The sequence below is a fragment of the Eucalyptus grandis genome, chromosome 7 (genome assembly GCF_016545825.1).
Source record: "Eucalyptus grandis isolate ANBG69807.140 chromosome 7, ASM1654582v1, whole genome shotgun sequence".
In the NCBI taxonomy this organism is placed as follows: domain Eukaryota; kingdom Viridiplantae; phylum Streptophyta; class Magnoliopsida; order Myrtales; family Myrtaceae; genus Eucalyptus; species Eucalyptus grandis.
Window position 1 is genome coordinate 31,838,795 of NC_052618.1, and position 18,546 is coordinate 31,857,340.

The 18,546-nt window shown below is 38.4% G+C and overlaps 1 protein-coding gene and 1 pseudogene across 1 annotated transcript; one reads left to right on the forward strand and one right to left on the reverse strand.

Moving 5' to 3' along the window:
- The first annotated feature begins 9,424 nt into the window (after nt 1-9,424).
- LOC104453507 (UPF0496 protein At4g34320-like) lies at nt 9,425-11,036 on the forward strand. The gene is made up of 3 exons (XM_039317724.1): nt 9,425-9,837; nt 10,110-10,488; nt 10,743-11,036. Exons 1-3 carry the CDS (start codon nt 9,425-9,427, stop codon nt 11,034-11,036), a joined length of 1,086 nt encoding a protein of 361 aa, XP_039173658.1.
- A 958-nt stretch (nt 11,037-11,994) lies between these two features.
- Nucleotides 11,995-15,074, reverse strand: LOC120296074 (annotated as a pseudogene).
- Nucleotides 15,075-18,546: the final 3,472 nt, after the last annotated feature.

Here is an 18,546-nt window from a genome sequence, read left to right on the forward strand (position 1 = left end):
AAAGGCAGGCACAGAGACAGGCGAAGGGTGTGGGTGACCTTTGACTTAAAAAATGGGGAAGTTTTTATTAGGAAAAAATCATAGAAAATCCTTAACTTTACCCTATAATAAATTTATCTCAAAAAAAAATTTGACATAAAAAATTTCAAATTTTACCATCTGTGACATATTTATCTCAATTTCTTTTTCGTGATATAAAAACCTCAAACTTCTAGTCATGTAATACATTTATCTCAAATTATAGAGGATTTTCGTCTTTCATTTTTAAAATTTTTTTGTTATTATTTTCTTTTTCTTTTTCTATTTTTTCTTCTTCCTTTTTCGCTTTGCCATGACCGGTGAAGGGAAGCGAGACTCAAGCGAGGACCACCCTCATTGGCATCTAGTGAGGGTCACCCTCGCTAAATCCAGAGAGGGCAACCCTCACCCAAAAAGGAAAAATGGATAAAGGAAAGAAAAAAGGAAAAAAAATTAAAATTAAAAGATGAAAATGCCTTTCAACCGTAGAGTTAGAGATAAATGTGTCATGGTTGGCAAAATTTGAGATTTTTTGTATCATTAAAAAATAAAAAAAAAGCTTGACGTAAAATTGTCACACTGAGTAAAGCTTGAGATTTTTGATAGTTTTTTTTTTCCTTTTTATTATTATTAACTAATTGTAATAGAAATCATATATTCCTCTTCTTCTCCAGCCTGGTAGGATCCTCCAAGAAATGCAGCTTGGGTAGGTTAGAAAGTTTCCATCCTGGCATCTCTGAGTGTCTCTAGGCTCTGAACTAAAGGGCGAGTGGTTTCCTGCTAAAAGGCTGTCATTCTGGATTTGCTGAATAATCTCCTGGGGATATTTCCAGCTTTGCAAATCTTTGATCTTCTCAATCTTGTATTTCACTCCATGATTGAGCATATAGAAAGCAGGCCTCTTGATGTACATGTTGATTTCGGCTGGTGCTTTTGGCCTTGATAAGAAGTCAGCAAGTACATTCTTCTTTCCAGGAATATGTTTGGTTTCAAATGAGTATTTTGAGAACCATTCAGCCCATCGAAGCAATTGAGAATTTGGAATCTATTTCTGTTTAAACTTGGTCATCTAAGGGAAAGATGCCATGTCTAATTCTACCAGGAAGTGATAGCCGATGAGATAAAACTCAAACTTTTTTATTCCATTTTTTATTGCTAAAATTTCTTTGAAAGTGGAATGGTAATGCATTTTAGCAAGAGAAAACTTTCCACTTTTATGAGCACAAAGGTGTCTCTTACCATCAATTTCTTCTAATAGGATGGCTACCTAGTATTCATCATTGGCGTCAATTTGAAGAATTCTTTTTCCTGTTGATGGTATTTGCAATGGTGGGAGATTCTGCATAGTCTCCTTAAGCTCAGCGACTGCTTTAGTCTGGGGTTTTTCCCAAGGTGGGGAATTCTTCTTTAACATGGATTGCAAAGGAATCAAGAGCTTCGCGATGTTTGGGACAAAATCCCTGAGATAATTGATTATCCCAAGAAATTGCTGAACTTGTTTTGTTGTGAAGTTATCTTCAGGAAACTTCAATAACTCTTGAGCGATATGTGGCCCTGGATAATATGTACCTTTGTTAAGGTGCATACCAAGAAATTCAATTTCTGTTTGGGCAATATTTATCTTTCTTTGAGAAAGCATGATACCATGCTTCTTCACGATTTCTACAAATTGCTCAAGGAGTTGACAGTGTGACTGCTCATCAGGACTGTAGAGCAAAATGTCGTCAATGTATACGGCTACACTTGACAAGATTGGTTGGAAAATGCGACGCATGGCTTTTTGGAAAAGGGATGGTGCTACCTTTAATCCAAAAGGAAGAACTTTCCACTGGAAGTGCTGGTTAAGGGATACAGAATCCTGTCTTGGATCTGTCTTCCGGATGGATGCCCAATTGCTAAAATCCAGCTTTGAGGTCAAATTTGGAATAGATATGGGCTTTGATTAGGCTAGTAAAGAGAATCTCTGGATGGTAGAGGGAATTTATCATCTTGGAGAAAAAAGGTTGAGAGGTTGATAGTTGATTACCAATCTCATTTTTCCCCTGTTTTGCTCAGCACACTTATTGACATAAAAAGCTTCACAAGCCCATTGAGAATTGGAGATTTCAATAAGGCCTTGCTATAATAGTTCTGAGCATTCCCTTTGAGCTAAAGCCAGATGTTCTGGCTTTATTCCCATGTGACTCGCCTTAGTTGGATTTATATCCTCATTCTTCTTAAAAGGAAGGTGAACAAAAAACTTTGGATTTTCCCATAAAGGATAGGAACATTTCTGAGTGAATTTTGAATGGAATTTCGAACAAGATTCTAACAACTTTTGTATGATTGGATCTAATAGACTCATTTGAATGGAAAAGAGTCTCTGAATATTGACAAACTCAGAGAATTGGTCTTTGTACCTAAGACATTTTCCAGGAATGATACGAAGCTGAGAGATTTGAGTCATGATATCCCACCCAATTATCAGATCTTTATTGAGGAGGTTTGATCCAAAGATTTTTACTGTTATGGAACACTGAGGGAAGAACTGAACAGTTACGGGAGTGGTTCTGACATTTGTGGAGAAAGTATCTCCAGAGGCGGAATTGAAATATCGGACATAGGGAGTCCAGTATTCTTCAGGTAGTACTTTAGTATCTAAAATGGAGCAACTTGCTCCAGTGTCAATGAGAGCAATAACAGCGATTGGCTTGGCAAACTTTGAGGTGAGAATTTTCACTGGGAAATGGGGGTAGTGAGTTTGACTTGAGAAGATGTCAAGGTTTGGTTCCGAAGATGTGGGGGATATGTGAAAAATGTCTTCAGACTCTAAGTCTGACTCAGTTTCACTGGAAGTTTGGTAAGAGGGAATTGCACAAAGAGTTTGTTCAGATGGTTCTTCATCAGCAGAGAATATGGATTCAATATCATCATTTTCAAGAGAAACACCTGTTTCTTTCTCAATGTGATGAATTAGATGATTTTGACCTCTTCTCACTTGAGGACAATTTTTGGCAAAATGTCATTTCTGGTTGCAGATGTAGCAACGGTTTGATTTCTTGTGGCTTGTGCGATCCTTTCTTTTGCGTAGGTATCGCCATTTCTTCTTTTTCCGGAAATGCTTGGAACCATGTTTGGATTTGTTTATCCAAAACTTCTTGTAATGTTTCTTTTTCCGAGAGTACTTACCACAAGTACCATCACAGTCCTGCTTGGAGCATTTGATTTTTAACTTCTGATGAGAGCAAGCCGATTCAAGGCGTTTGTCATCTGTGATGTATGTACGGACCATCTGGCGCTTTAAGCATAATTCTTCTAGGCATAGATGGACTTCTTGCTGTATTTCTCCCAAGGGAATATCCTGTATTCTCCTTTGTTTTCCAAAAAAGGATCTTTCAACCATCTGGGATAGTTCCTTAGGGATGGAAGTAAGGAGAACATGCTTTAAATTTGGATCTGCGCCAATTTGGTAAAAAAGTTGAAGCATTACTTGATAATGCTTATCAAGATGCTTCTTCTAGAGGGAGCAGCATTTTCTTTCGAAAAATTCTCTTCTTTTCATCTCTATGAGATCATTGGGTTTTCCCACAAAGACATGATATAAGAGAGTGATGGCATGGCTGAAATTTGGTGACATCAGGAAATGAATCTGGTCCTGTTCAGAAATTGATTGCCACCAAAGCTTGAGGCTGCCTGTGAATCTCGTGACAAAGTTGTAAAGGACATCATCCATATCATGGTTGATGATGGACTGAGTATTCAACCAAGTATGAAAGTCTTCAAGTCTTTGTGGCCATTTATGATAAGGAATATCATCGATGGTGAAGAACTGTTTTGATGCTATGGACACATGTTGAGCAAAATTGTTTGTCTGAACATTTTCTGGCTCAGAATAGTTTGATTTCATTTCATCATCAGGGGGATCAGCCATGAATATTGATGAAGTTACTGGGGGCAATAGGGAGAGAATCAATTGTAGGAATGGAGAAAGATGAAGAAGAGGAAAGAGATACTGAATCTAATTCAGTCTTAGGAGTAATGTGCTCAATTGGGAACATGATCTGCTTTTCTAGAATGACAGGATTAGGTTGTTAAGTAGCAAGTTCAGGTTCCTAAGTACCCAAATCCTTTATAAAGGATTCTAATGGGTTAGATAACATCATCTGTTCTAATCGTTCTCTTATAACAATCGAACTTGATTCTGCAGGCGGCATTTTTTCTTTTCCTTTGTCCTTCTGCAGGGCCTTGAGGCGATTTCGTATTTCTGCCATGTCTGGTTCTCTTTTGTAGGGATCTTCTGGAATAGTGGCAAAAATAGACGGCTGAGGTGATGGGGGTAAATACCCAGTCCTGACAGGAGATGCCAGTGGATCGAAAGGTCTAAACCTTCCTTCTTCAAGGAGTTGGATTTGCCTCTTGAGTTTTTCTATTTCTGGCTTTGGACTTTCAAGATAATGATACCCAAGATGCTATCCTGATTCCAAGGCATGAAGCCTTTTTTGGAACTCAGAAAGTATCTTTTTGGTGCTTTCATCATACCTTCGGAGATCTTGTTGCACATTTCCAATTTTGGAATCAATTGTCTTGAAGGCATTGTTTTGTGCTAACAGAGTCTCTGATTGCCAATTTAGAACAACTTCAGCAGCATGAGTCTTTCTCTGTCTTCCATGTTCATCCACATCAGTGGGGGTTGGAATCTTAGGAACATGGCAGTATCTGCCCTGTGGATCAATAAATTCTTCTGAAGCTGGAAACAAGAGTTTAGAACTTTCTTTGGCAAGAGGGGGAAAGTCAGTTTCTTGGAACATGGCGATGGAAGAAGTGGGTGGTGCTTCTACTGGAGTTTCGAGTGGGTAAGAATGCTTCTTAGCCTATTTGAGGATTGGCTTATAAAACGGAGAGAGAGCTTGCTTTTTCTGAGGAGGAGATGGTGGGGGTGATTTTGGTGGATCTGGTAAGGCTTGGGATGTAGTACTGTACTCTGGTGGAGGTGGTGCATAGGAAACCATGAACTGATATTTATCACACTCACCAAGAGTATCAACGGATGGATCTCCGTTTAAGTACCTTTGGTATACCTTATCCTTTGGCCTTTTCCTTCGAGGTGGAGATTTTGCAAAAGGATCTATCTCGTCAGGGGATTTTGTGCAATAGGAACATTGACAAAAATGATCCCAAAAACAATGACCATAGTTGTCTTTGTAGTAATGGACATGATGTCCATCACCGTTAAAGTGTCGAACAAGCTTTTTTGGATCTAGCTCGGAAATTGATTGAGGAACACATGGTTCAATCATGAAGAGGGTCTGGAAGATAGAAAGACTTTCTTCCTTTTCCTTGCCAAATTTGATGGAAACAGTTCCATCTTTTTTCGGGATGAACTCAGAGTCTGTGGACTGGAAAGGCTTGTTGTGCTGATGTAGCTTTTCGTAGTTGGTAATCCAAGTCTCTAGAAGGAGCTTGGCCAATGTATCCTTCGGGATCTGTCTAGGAATATGGATATAGGATGCTTGGTCATTCTGCATGGAGATAAACAAAGCATCTTCATTACCATTATTGAAGTTAAGATCAAGGGCATGGTTCTGCACTCGATAAACCATCTGGTGATGTAGGGTGACAGCTACAGAGTCAGCAGTTTGAGGAGCTCTAGTGAGCTGTACTTGGACTTTTAGAAAAGAGAGTAGCTGAGGGTCTGAAAGAGCAATGTTGAAGTTTGGATACAGAGTTACAAAGACTGTTCTAGCGTTCAGAGTAGTTTGAACAGTACCAATGCAAGCATGCTGGTATTGTAAAAACCTGGTATCCAATAAAGCAATTCTTGCTACAACTGGCAAACCTTTACGTCCATGAAAGGTAAGAGCAAGACGAATAGCTCCATAATGAACATGAGTGTATCCCTGTTGAGCCCATTGTCTGGGAAATTCAGGAGGGATCTGGAGAGTAACAAAGTACTCTTTTTCAGTAGCAAGAATAGGATGCTGGTCAAATTTGGAGGACTGGATGTACTCCTTTACTTGCTTTGGGGTTTGGTGAATAAGCTGGCGGATGGAGCGGATAGGTGAAAATGATGAGTTGGGCTTGGCAAAAGCAGAATAAGGGTTCATGAGGGGAAGTTGGGTTTCATAAATCTTGGTTTCATCGCTAAGAGAGACTTCATAAAGATAATCTATCTTAGAGGCATTGGAAACACGAAACTCTGGGGGAGTTGAGGATGAAGGAGAGGGAGAAAGAGAAACGGGTGTTTCAAGGATTTCTGGTTCTATAGACATGATGTGAAGAGATCTTCTCAGCATTGGGTTCACCTACCAAGCGCATGGAATGGATAATATTACAAACGAAACCATGGCTCTGATACCATGAATGGACCTAGACTTAGAACCAGGGAAGGAGAGTAAATTTTCTGCAGGTATGCATCCCACAATGGGCGAACAACCCGTTCAAGCCTCAAGGACAGCCTTTTAGTAGGAAACCACTCGCCCTTTAGTTCAGAGCCTAGAGACACTCAGAGATGCTAGGATGGAAACGTTTCTAACCTACCCAAGCTGCAAATGGCCATGACCCAAAATAGCTTACATGCAAGTAATGAGATTGAATTAGTGAACTCCAGTTCATAAATTGAAAATTCTCTGACTTCCCAACCAACAATAGTTATCCTATGTTAGGGTGCTAACTGCTCTGACACGAGAGTCAAGAGAGAATGAATTTCCTTTTGCCTCCATGTTCTCTAATCACATAAGTGATGTATCACTTTTTTGTGATACTTGTTTAGGTAAATTCGTCGGTTGAAAATGGTGAATGTAATGTTCTTTTTACTTAAAAATAAAGCGGGAAAGAGAATTTCGGTATATTTCTATATGAATAATATTGATGATACAAGAGTCTATTTATAAACTGTTTAGACAAATATCTAAAGTAATGAAATGTTACAATACCAAATAAAATCAATTACAATCAATCAAAGAAGATGAATATCTCCAACATCTCTCTCAAACTCAAGGTGACGTAGAAGAGGTCAATTGAAATTTCAATAATAAAATTTTCAAAAGCTCCGATGGATGTGTCTTAGTGAAAACATCAACCATCTGATCATTTAATACGATTTATGAGCCAAACTATTATTTGATATGGGCACCCAAGTGAAGCTCCAAGTAGGATTTTTTTTTGGCTTCATAGGTTAAGGGCACATTGAGGCACTTAGAAGATTGAGAGCCACCTGACGTGCACCAACATAACCTTTCCTTTTGATAAAATATAACATGCTAAATTCTAATTTCGGAATATGAAAGATGCAAAGCATATTTTCCTAGAAGATGTAAGAGGTAATCTCTCTGGGAAAAATAAAAAGAGGTATGACACAACAACATTTTCTATCTCTAACACAATTTAGTTAACACAAAAGGAAAATCAGCTGTCAAGATTTTATGATGTCAAGTATCCGATAGCTAAAGGGGTAATCCGCATGATATCTAGGTTATTGTCATATAATAAATATGGAAGTATCATAATGTCTGTCTCACCAAATAATCTGCATTGCAAATCTCTATACAAATATGGCACCAAATAGATTGGGTGTTAATGGATCAGCTCTAAATCTACCTTCTTGGTATTTTCTCAAGAATAGGAAATATTGACGTGGCATGAGCATTCTAGGTAACATTGCCTAACATTTAGCTTCTTCCACACACAATCTATGTGGTCGCAATCAAATTTATCATTGAATATGAAGATCTATAAAAATCATACGAGAGGCTGCTTCATCTTCATAACATTCAACAAGCTCTCTCTCTCTCTCAAGTTCTCTCCCCCGTAGCAGTCAATTGCAAGAAGCAGATCATTTAGGTAAGGAAAAATTCAATTTATATTCAATGGTGCTAAAAGAGTTAGCTATGTTGCTTGTTGGATTGTATTCCTGTTTTGATTTTAGATCTTATACAGATTGTGGTATCTTAACTTTCTGTTGATTACCATGCAGGCTACGAATAAGACAAGGCGCTCATAATTTAAAAAAAAAAATCATGACCACGCTTGATTATCACATAAAGCCTAACTCAAGAACTCCTTTGTTGTGGTTGAAAATGTATGTATTAGCCCACTTCGATGGGATGACTCTCGGACAAACCCTAGAAATGATTTCTTTCGGGGCGTCTTGATGATCTAAGCACTTAAAAATCACCTCATACATAGGCAAGAGGTGGACACTTATGCTCGCCCGCCTTTTGTTATGTGAACCCAACGATAATGAATATTTAGATCAAACATCGTTTAGATTTCATTCCTTTCGTTTTACCATCTGAGTTTATGTTTAGCCGGCTTGGTCACTAGCACATCGTGGTCGGTGGATGCGCAAGTCAGTTTGTGAAGTGAGAATTGAATTTTTCTTGGGGTGGGACAAACATTCCAAATGGTAATTTTGTGAGAAATTGCATATTTTCTTTTCTTACTTACCTGATGATAATATCTTGTGTGAAAGTTCCAACCTTTTTTTTAAGTGGTATCCAATCCAAATAATTGGATTATATTCATAAAAGGTGATGATTGTTAAGTTGTCTTTTGTTTTTAATTCTCTAGTTTTCTCAATCGGTAAACTCTTTTGTTCATTGAACTTCAAAAAATTCAGTTATGATATAACTCTTTTTGTCAAGATGATAACGACAAAACCTTTAAAAATTTTAATTTTTTTGTGGACCCTTTATTTATAACTATTAAGTGATTGCCCCTAAAAAAAAATTGTGAATTCCAAGTCTTTTTAACTGCTCAAATATAGCATAAGAAACCACTGGGGTTTGCCCCGGTGGCCACATGAGAAGAGAAAGTTGGGAGATTCAAATCCCCATCTTCTCAAGAGAGTTTGGTTAGGAACAATTGAGTTTTAAATATAGGTTTCGACTCCTACACTCTGTAAGAAGATATGACAAAAATCTAAGAGTAAGAATTAGAGTAGGAATATAGTAGAACCGATTAAAAAAAAGAAAAAAAACTCAAGTCATTTAGTGAATATATGTGCTTTTTGCTTATTAAACCAATAGTGACCCCAGTATCAAATTGTATACTATGTTTTCTTGCATAAAATGTCACTCATCCATGTGAGAGTGGAGTGAATCTCATCAAATCCATGCATTGTAATTGGCTATATTCATCATCCTAGATAGACTCGGTTCTCGAAGTAGAGCATCGTTTTCTGGCTTTGAGTTTTGATATAATTGCTTGTATTGGGCCAGCACTGGTTATTTCCTTTCCTATCCTATTTAACATTGGTCTCGTATCATTGCTTTTCTATCTTGACATAATTCGGAATTCCTTCCCATTCTCTTCCTTTCACTTTCCTTTTTGCACGCTCTGAAATTCTATGAGGGAGATAAACTTCTGCAACAGCTTCATTTCTTTTCCTTTTCACCCTCTCTTTTTGCATGATCTCTCCTTAAGGTCAATGGCAAACTACAACACCAGAAGAAACCCTCCTATGGATGGAGCAGCGTGTGAGTCCGATCCTGATCTGCAAAGCTTCAACGCAAACCTCCAAGCGAGGACAAACCAAGTCCTCAGCACTCTTGCTTCTGGGGTTGATGTCCAAACTCTCTCGCTGGATTCTCTGAAAGAGATAACCGAGTGCCTATTGGAGATGAACCAGGAAGTGGTCAAAGTCATCTTGGATAGCAAGAAAGATATCTGGAGAAATGAAGAGCTGTTCGAGCTTGTACAAGACTACTTCAATGACAGCTTGCCCACCCTTGATTTCTGTGCTTCCCTTGAGAATTGCTTGAAGCATGTGCGCGATGCCCATTTGCAGATTTTCACTGCCCTTCATTGCTTTGAAGAAGAAGGTGGGGAGGGCTGTTGCAGGTACATGTATCTCAGTTCTCAAGGAACTTCATTTCGAGCACATGTATCTTAGTATATTGATTCTTGCTCACTGTTTTCATTTATTGGCTAACTCGTTCAATCTCCCCTATTTTCTCCGTGCATTTGCATTCAACTTCATATCCTAACATGCCAATGAGATTGAGTTGATACCTAGAGTTTGATATCCTAACATTACAAGGTTAAGTTGGTGTGAACTATGCATGCTTTTCTGTTTCGCGAGAAACTGATGCAAAGACCTCGGATAAATTTAGTTACTCAAAAATCTTGGAGGAACTGACAAAATTCAAGGAGACCGGAGATCCTTTCACCAGGGAGTTCTTTGAGCTCTTTCAGACAATTTACAAGCTACAGAAGTTCATGCTCAAGAAGTTGTGGATCAAGAAGAAGAAGATTGAGAAGAAGCTTAAGAGCATACAGATGTGGAGGAAAATCTCAATCATGATACCGGTTGTAACTTTCGCAGCCATTCTAATCTATTCTGTCACAACTTCTACGGTGGCTTCTCCACCAGTTGTTGTTGCCCTAGCGGCTGCAACCGCCATGGATGTGATTGGCAAGTGGATTGACTCCCTTTGGAAGCATTGTGAAGAAGCACTGAAGAGATGGGAGGAGGTGATCACCTCGATGCAAGTGAGTGCTACAAAGCTTTTCCCTCCCTTTTTGTAATTACAGTGACCGTCCCCGTAATTTCGTCAAACCAAGTCAACAACCATATTTTTCCCTTGAGGTCTTCGCATCTAACATAATGAACATCGCGAGGCTGGCTTGATTTTTAAGTAGCTACAATGATGCGAAAAATGTCTAGGAGTCCAAAATGCAAGAGAGTCTGAAAGAGAAGTCACCATGATTACATGAGTAATTTCTCACAACTAAAATCTCTACAGGCCGGCATCTTTGTTGCTCTCAAGGACCTGGATAAAATGAGAATTACGATTGACCCTTTGGAGGTACAGATGAAGAGCCTCTTGCAGAAAGCTGATTTTCCAATTGAGGCGGGAGCAGAGGCAGTAAAGCTCGGAATAGCAGACATTAAGAAGCAGCTGAGAGACTTCATGAAGGACGCCAAAGGACTGGGAAAGGATGTCGATATGTGCAGCTGCAATGTCCAGAGATCAAGGCTAGTGGTGCTTCAGAGGATTATAAAGCCTCCCACCAATTGCAATGGTGCCCCAATGTAGCTATAGAGAATTGTTGCTAAGTGTTTTTCTTCCTAAGAGGGATGTGTGGTGGACCTCCAATTGCCTTGCTTTCTCTCTTCAATAAAGCAGAAGACATCAACATTTGGCATTCGATTTGTTGAATAATCATTATTAAATGCAGCTTTCAAATATAAAGGCCGTTATCAGCTTTGGACAGGAATTCTTCAATCCCTAATTGATGTTAAGGACGAAATGCTAAAAAACGATCCATCCAAGCTGGATTGGCTGACATATGATAGTCAAAGGTGGTCACTCTTACAATCATTGACGTGTCCCTTCTAATAACAACCTTCCAGGGATTATATGTTGCCAAGATACTTTCCTTGTTGATCTTAAACTCGGAGCTAAGATTATAAATCCATGAGCCTAACTAAGTCACATTAACAACTGCAACCATGTGGCACGTCAAAACCTATGATGAAACTCTCTCTTGTTGCACTGCTAAATAGATAGATCTTTGCAGGTTTGATGGACAATTGAAAGTACAGGATAAAATGGAAAGTCCTCAATATTCAAAGATTAAGTGATAATCCCTTGTTTTGGTTGCTCGTGAAACAAGTTCAGATCACTGACATAAAACTGACCTATTATATGGAAACGGTATGGTTCAGGTTCTTCCCAAAAGCAGAAGTTAGTAGCTAGGACAGAATAGTTAAATTTTCATTGAATTGTGTTTAGAGTTCATTATGTTCATGAGAAATGTCTGAGTCTGACAAAAGATGAAAGCTGCATAAGCCAAATGGAAGACCAGACAGCAGTAACTCAGAAAAACGAAATCATCTATATGAAGAAAACATATCCTGTCAATGTGCCTCATTAGTAAAAGAGTACTCCTCAATAAAACTAATGAGTAAATCCAGTCATCTAGAGACAAATTTCATGTTGACAATAATTAATGGAGGAAGAAATTGCAGATGTCGATTTTTCCTGATCAATACTTGGCAAAATTGCAAGTAATGACAGCTTTCCCAGAGCCAGCAATTGGCCGTGGTGGATATTAAAATAGGTTGCAGATGCCAGGTATCACAAATGGAAGAAACGTATGAGATATGTACATATGCCAGTCAAGAAGATAACTCCAAGAGCAAGCAAAAGGCAATTCACCATCAAGAGAGCTCCTTTTCTGCTCCTGGATTAGGAAAATGGCCCTTAGAATGGAAATCGGAGAGCAACTGATTCTTGAAGCAGAAGGTGTCCATCAGCGAAGAGGTGACTTCATTTTCTGATGTGGGGATGTCATCGAGGCAGACATGTCCCACTTGCACATGAACTTCTGCGGGGTCCACGCCAATGGTCACATTATAAACTGCAATAGAGGAAAGAAGCTCACTCAAGCTGGAAGGCACAACAGACAGGACTTCCACTGGTCATTGATATTGTAAATGCCTACTATTTTTCTCTTTCTTTCCCTGAAACGAGATTCGCCATACTGTTTTCGTTCCAATTCAGCCCAATAAATAGGGACTACAATTTATGGATTTTCTTCTCTTCAGTAATAGAAGAATTCAAGACGATTCTATCTAGGGGTGTGCAAAATACCCGGGAACCGCCCGGAGTCCCGGACCGCCCGGAACCGGACCGGAACCGCCCGGAACCGGCGGTTCTTGAGGGAACCGGTTCGGTTCCCGGTTCCAATTTTTGAGAACCAGTGGGAACTGGTCCGGTTCCCGGTTCCATGGGCGGATCCGCCCACCCGGACCGGACCGGTTCCCTTTTAATATTAAAAAAAAATACTAAAATTGAATACAAAGCAATTGTTTTGTGGCAATTGTTTTTGCTGCAGGATGAATACAAAGCTAAATATCAGGGAATTCTTATGCTTTTTCATTGTTTAGTTTATTTATTAATATAATGATGAAAGTGATGTATTTAATAAAGTCTTGTTTAGTTGCACTTCCTTTGTTTTCCTGTGTTTGGATGGTGCCTCATTTCACCTCCTTTGATTTGTTTGTGCGACTTGTGATATTTTGCCGAACCTAATGAGGGATATGTCCAGTTCATAGCTTTAAGTGAGACTCATTTTTCTTAAACACTTACTACTCTCTCTGCCTCTATATCAACTTACGTACATTCACTCCTTTAAAGTTTCAATTTAAAATTTTTGAGTTTATTTAAAAACTTTTCTTTGATTGGAAAAATATCCACTTACGAGGATTTTTCTTGGTTGCATTTATAGTTGCAACAAATGAATTTTTGTTCCACGTACTTAAATTTGATTTTTCTTTTTTTGGCTTGCTTTGATGTCACGTAGTCGTTTTATGTTGAAAATCAAAAAAATTATTTCGCGTCAAGATCGGTTCCATGGATCCACCCGGGAACCGGACCGGACCGGCGGTCCGGTTCCCGGGTGGATCCATGCAACAAACGGGTGGATCCCGGTTCCAATTTTTCGGAACCGGTCCTTAGCGGGCGGTTCCCGGTTCTAGGTCGGGAACCGCCCGCCCGGACCATGCACACCCCTAATTCTATCCCCTATATTATTCCCTAAAGGAGAAAACTGTAATTTCATTTTCCTTATATTCCATAGGACAATTCATATTTTGAGAAATAACAGGACTTACCGCCTCATTTATCATGTCAAATCTTGAACCAACTGCCTATTCAGATACAGCTTCTCAAATTCCACATGAAAAAACTGATGATTTTCTTCAGCATTAGAAAGTTTGATTCGGAGGAATCCTGGTAACAAATGATACCCACTAGAATTGCACTGTGGGATCAATTTATGTGGAACCTTCAAGGTCCATATTGTATACCTCCATTAGATTTATAAACCCCCGCTCCCTCAGTCAAAACAGATGCAAAATTAAGACAACCTGAACCCAGAGACGCCCGCAACTCCTGCAAGCATGCATAAAACCTCTGTCTTTGGAAGCAGAACATTTTTTTGGGTTGATAGGCCATTTTCAGCGGCATATTTTCACTTCAAACACACTTCTGCTCACTGCAGTTTACATTTTAAGCTCAATATACCAGGCATATAGGGATACAGAAAAAACAGAACAATGTTCATATATCAGTAGGCAGAATGTAAAGATCCATTAACCAAATGAACAACAAGGCATCTTATCAATATCGTTGTGAGATGCTCACAATGCACAGACGGTCCTAATGAGCTAAATATCATTTCATATCAGGAGTGCCTGATAACAAGTAACGTTTTTAGTAGTACTGAATTTGGAACAGAATTATTGGGATTTTTAATGTCACCACATTTTTAATCTTCTCAGATACGAGATCTTTGTCACTGGCCAAAATAAGGGAACAAATCCTTTAATTATCTCTTCAACTACAATCAAAACAATTCATGAATACATGAATATGTTGTTGACTTGACTCAACTAAAAGGTTATACTGTTAAGGGGTATATTGATTAGCTCACTTACCAGGCTCGGTGGAATGATGCAGAGGGTATTGGCCACAGAGGAAATTATGGACTGATTTGACGGCCAATCTAATTGTCTCATAGCCTATCAAGTTGTTTTGGGCAGTCATTTTGGGTAATAACATAAAAAACCAGAAGAGTTGGGCCCTCCTTCATACATGGACCAGAATTCAGAAAACATCTCGAAGTTACTCTTCTTTTGCTGGATAAAAGATAAACTAGTATAGGGGTACCAAGGGGGGTGCAAACCTATATTAAAAGTAAACTCAGATAACCAAAAAAGAGCTCGGTTACAGGATAAAGCATCAACAACGTCAATCAAAACATTTGCTTGCACAAGTTTCCACTATACCAAAAAATGGGACATCTTTCAGCAATCCTCAATAATCACCAAAACAGGCGTCTTCATTCCTTGGCTCTCTTCTTATGTTCTTTCCAAATCAACCAAGAACCAGAGTGAGGGATGGAAGAGTTCCTTCTTTCTTAATGCCCAGGCAAATGGGAGCCCTGCAATTCCATAATTCATGCTCAATGGATCCTCCGATCATGTAACCCAAGTTAGCCGGATGAAAGCATAAGAGGCCACCCAAAACAGTCAGCCCAGGAACAAGAAGGAGAATATGATTCGCCATCTCTGCCTCCGGACTCAGAAGGAAGTGCCTATCCGCCCACACTTGCCTCTAATGCAAATTTATTAAGGTGGGAATACGTTCCAAGTTGCTTTCCAAGCAACAAAAAATGAACACATCAGTAGTCGTTGTTTTCACATTCCAACTCTCCTCGGGAGCAAGTCTCTGGCTTCATGAACTCTCTATACTAACAAACTGCAATAAAATTTCACAGAAAAATTTCTATGTTTAGAACTATTCAAACACGAAGAATAAGCAGAATTGAGAGAATGCTTTTGAATTATACAGCAAATCAGAAAACACTAGCAAAAGTTTCAAGTTCCAGGTCGTTGGTTTGTCCCGAGAAATCGACTTCCCAAATGATTATCCCTCCAATGGACCCATAGCATTCCAACACAAGGGCCCCTTGTTCCTTGGAACGGTAAAAGGTCCAGGAAACGATCTCTGAGAGGCGCATACCTACAACCAAAAACGTGCCAATTTTCCCCTTCCTACTTTTGGAGATTGAAGTCACTTCACTTGTCTCTAATCCGACTGGTGACACTGATACCGTGAGTTGCTCTTCTAGAGATTCAATCAATTTCTCCGAGAGTTAATACCACGAAAAATCTTATGATATATTTATAATAAAGTTACTCAAAATTAATTTTTTTAACATCAAAAACCCCAATATGGTGTACCTATGACAAATTTACCCACCGTTAGTTTTCATTAAATTTTACTATCAAATTATTGAATTTGATGATATGTGGCAGTTGAGTATCATTTGGGGTTTTATCATTCGTTGTAATAAGTATACTAGTTTGAAATTTTTTGTGATATTAATCTAATTCAATGTAAACTAATGGATTATAATTTGTCACAAATATATTAATTTAGAGTTATTGATGATTAAAATATTAGCTTGGGTTAAATTTGTTAGAGGTATATTAGTTTGAGACTTTTCATGATTAAAAAGTTAGTTTGAAGTAAATTTTTTTAGGTTTTTTTGGTTGTATTAACCCTTTCTCCAAAGCTAACTTTTTATTTGTTGCAAATACAAATGTCTTCCTCCGTAGGAACTCTTTGAATTCTGTCCCCGACTAACAAAATTTCAGAGGATAAGTCCAATGCAGCCTTTGTTTAACTATTTACTTATTTGTTCGCACACGCCCGATTCGAGACATAGATTAGGACTATTTTTAATAGAGAATATGGATATAAATTTCAAAGACAAGAATATGTGCTTATCAAAATAGAAGATTTGTTAGGTAACGGCGTGGAATTTTTGAAATTTAGTCATTAATAATGTATAACGTTTTACGTGTCCTATGTTGAAATGAAATATTAGTCATATGAAAATCGACATCAAATTTGAAAGTTGGCTTTAACATAATTTACATATTGGCCTAATCTAAAAAGGAAAAATCAAGTAATTATACCGGTGAACAAAAATGAGCTCACTTTCAATTGTCATAAGAAAAATGTAGGTACTCTTACTCGATGGACTGAAATGGTCACCATCAATTTTTTCTTATCCTATGTGATAGCCCATGCGGCAAATGGTGCTTATGTGTGTGTTGACGTGGCACTTTTATTAATGAATTTAAAAAATTATTATTAAGAGTTCCAAATTCAAAAGAAAATATCTTGTGTTCAAGAATAAGAGGAATAAAAAGGGCATTGGAGGGGAAGGGGTATGGCCAGCACGATGCCATCATCGAGTTTGGCGATCACCATAGTAAAAGCGAGTGCACTTGGAGCCCTCGTTGACTCTCGTTGCCTCACCGTCGTTGGTAGTCTGCAGAGCCGATGGCTCAAGTCAGGAAGGGGCCTGAGGTTAGAGGAGAGACGTGGCAGTGGAGGAGGGAGATTGAGTTAGAACTCTAAGTTCAGTGAGTACGGCTCGGTGAACCGACGACAGTGGCAAAGGAGGAGGTGTACCGGGTTGGACGCAAGAGACGAATCGTGAGGAGGTAGCCTTTGACAAATGCAACTTCGATATGATTGTAGGAACCCTTTTGCAGTAGCCTTATAGAGCATATTGTAAGATAATCAACTATCTATAATTATTATATAAAATCTAGAGTTTTAAAATTTGAATCGAAATCACATATCTAGTTTAACTGATCGTAATCTTTGAACCAATCAATATAGAGGAATCCACACGAATCTAGGACTTGGTCTTCCTCTCTTTATCCTCTCTTAGAGGATCTCGACAGATAAACCTAAAAAGCTTAAGAATGTGGAAGGGAGACAAGACCAGAGCCTATTTTAGTGTGTAATCTAGTAGGTCCATTTGTCATTGGTCATTGTTTGAATACTGGCCTAACTAACCGTCCAACCACATTATTATACTTCCCGATGTGTGTTGTGCCCGATATAATGTGATCTTGCAACCGCATTATGGCTATCTAGCAATTTTATTTATTTATTTTGTTACAATACGTTTTTCACAAATAAAAGTATTATAAGATTAAATTGAGTCTATGATGTAACCTCAAATTTTGCCCAGGTTTTCTGAAATTCATTAAGTTTGACCTAAAATTGACCAACAGTGGACTAAACATTGACCGGCGAGATACAAGGCTGGAAACTTATCTTAAATTTTGAAAACGAGTTCTACCACCAAAATGAATCTTTTGAATCCATATTGCCATCCAAATTCAGCGATTAGTTTTTTACTTTTCAGGATCGGTTGCCTATTATTCAGTGTTAGAAAATTTGTGATTTTCCTAACTTTGATAGCACATTTTTTACAGTAGGGATCGCAACATCCAACACAACAAAAATCGGGTGGAACAGACATTAGATGAGGAAGTAATCGTTGGTCAGATTTTGGTCAAACTTTCATAAGGCTATGAATTTGACATACGTTATTAACGAATGTCTATGCAAAGCCAACAAATTTTGTTTTGATATGCTACATGCAGAACTCTCCAATCCAAGCCACAACTTTCACCATTTTCCTCCATACCCGTGCAGATGGTAAGTGATTCTATGAAATATGTTGAAAAGGACTGCTTTATTCATTTTCCGGCGTACTTGACCAATGGCCTGAGTTATTCACTGCTCTCTATCAGTCTGGTGCTAAGGATGATGCTTATCAACAACTCCATTAGCGATCGAGTCAGAAATTCGAGATTGAAAGACATGATCTCAGGAATTCCATAAAATGTATTATGAGCTTATCCGATTGTTTATCGACTTCAGACTTTTTAGAAAATAGCGCAAAAGCAAATAGCAAGTTTCCACAGCCGCCCGGGGAGTTGTAAGAATTATTCTCTGGAAACAAGAAATTACTTTTTTCTACTTATTGTTTCTATTTCAGAGCTATTCTCCTCTATTCTCCAGAACAAAAATATAGACTTTTTTTATTTCCGGGAACAAAAGTTTTATCAATAGATTTCTATTATTTTTTCGTTCCCCAAAACATAAGAACAGAAAATAGTTGTTCCAAGAAATAGAAATAAATTTTAACAAAAAGACTCTTAGT

What these genes read in the sequence shown, in the direction of transcription:
- LOC104453507 (XM_039317724.1), top strand. Translation starts at nt 9,425, where the DNA reads ATGGCAAACTACAACACCAGAAGAAACCCTCCTATGGATGGAGCAGCG. An exon ending in GGTGGGGAGGGCTGTTGCAG is followed by an intron (nt 9,838 to 10,109) that starts GTACATGTATCT and finishes GGATAAATTTAG; the next exon opens with TTACTCAAAAATCTTGGAGG. An exon ending in AGGTGATCACCTCGATGCAA is followed by an intron (nt 10,489 to 10,742) that starts GTGAGTGCTACA and finishes AAATCTCTACAG; the next exon opens with GCCGGCATCTTTGTTGCTCT.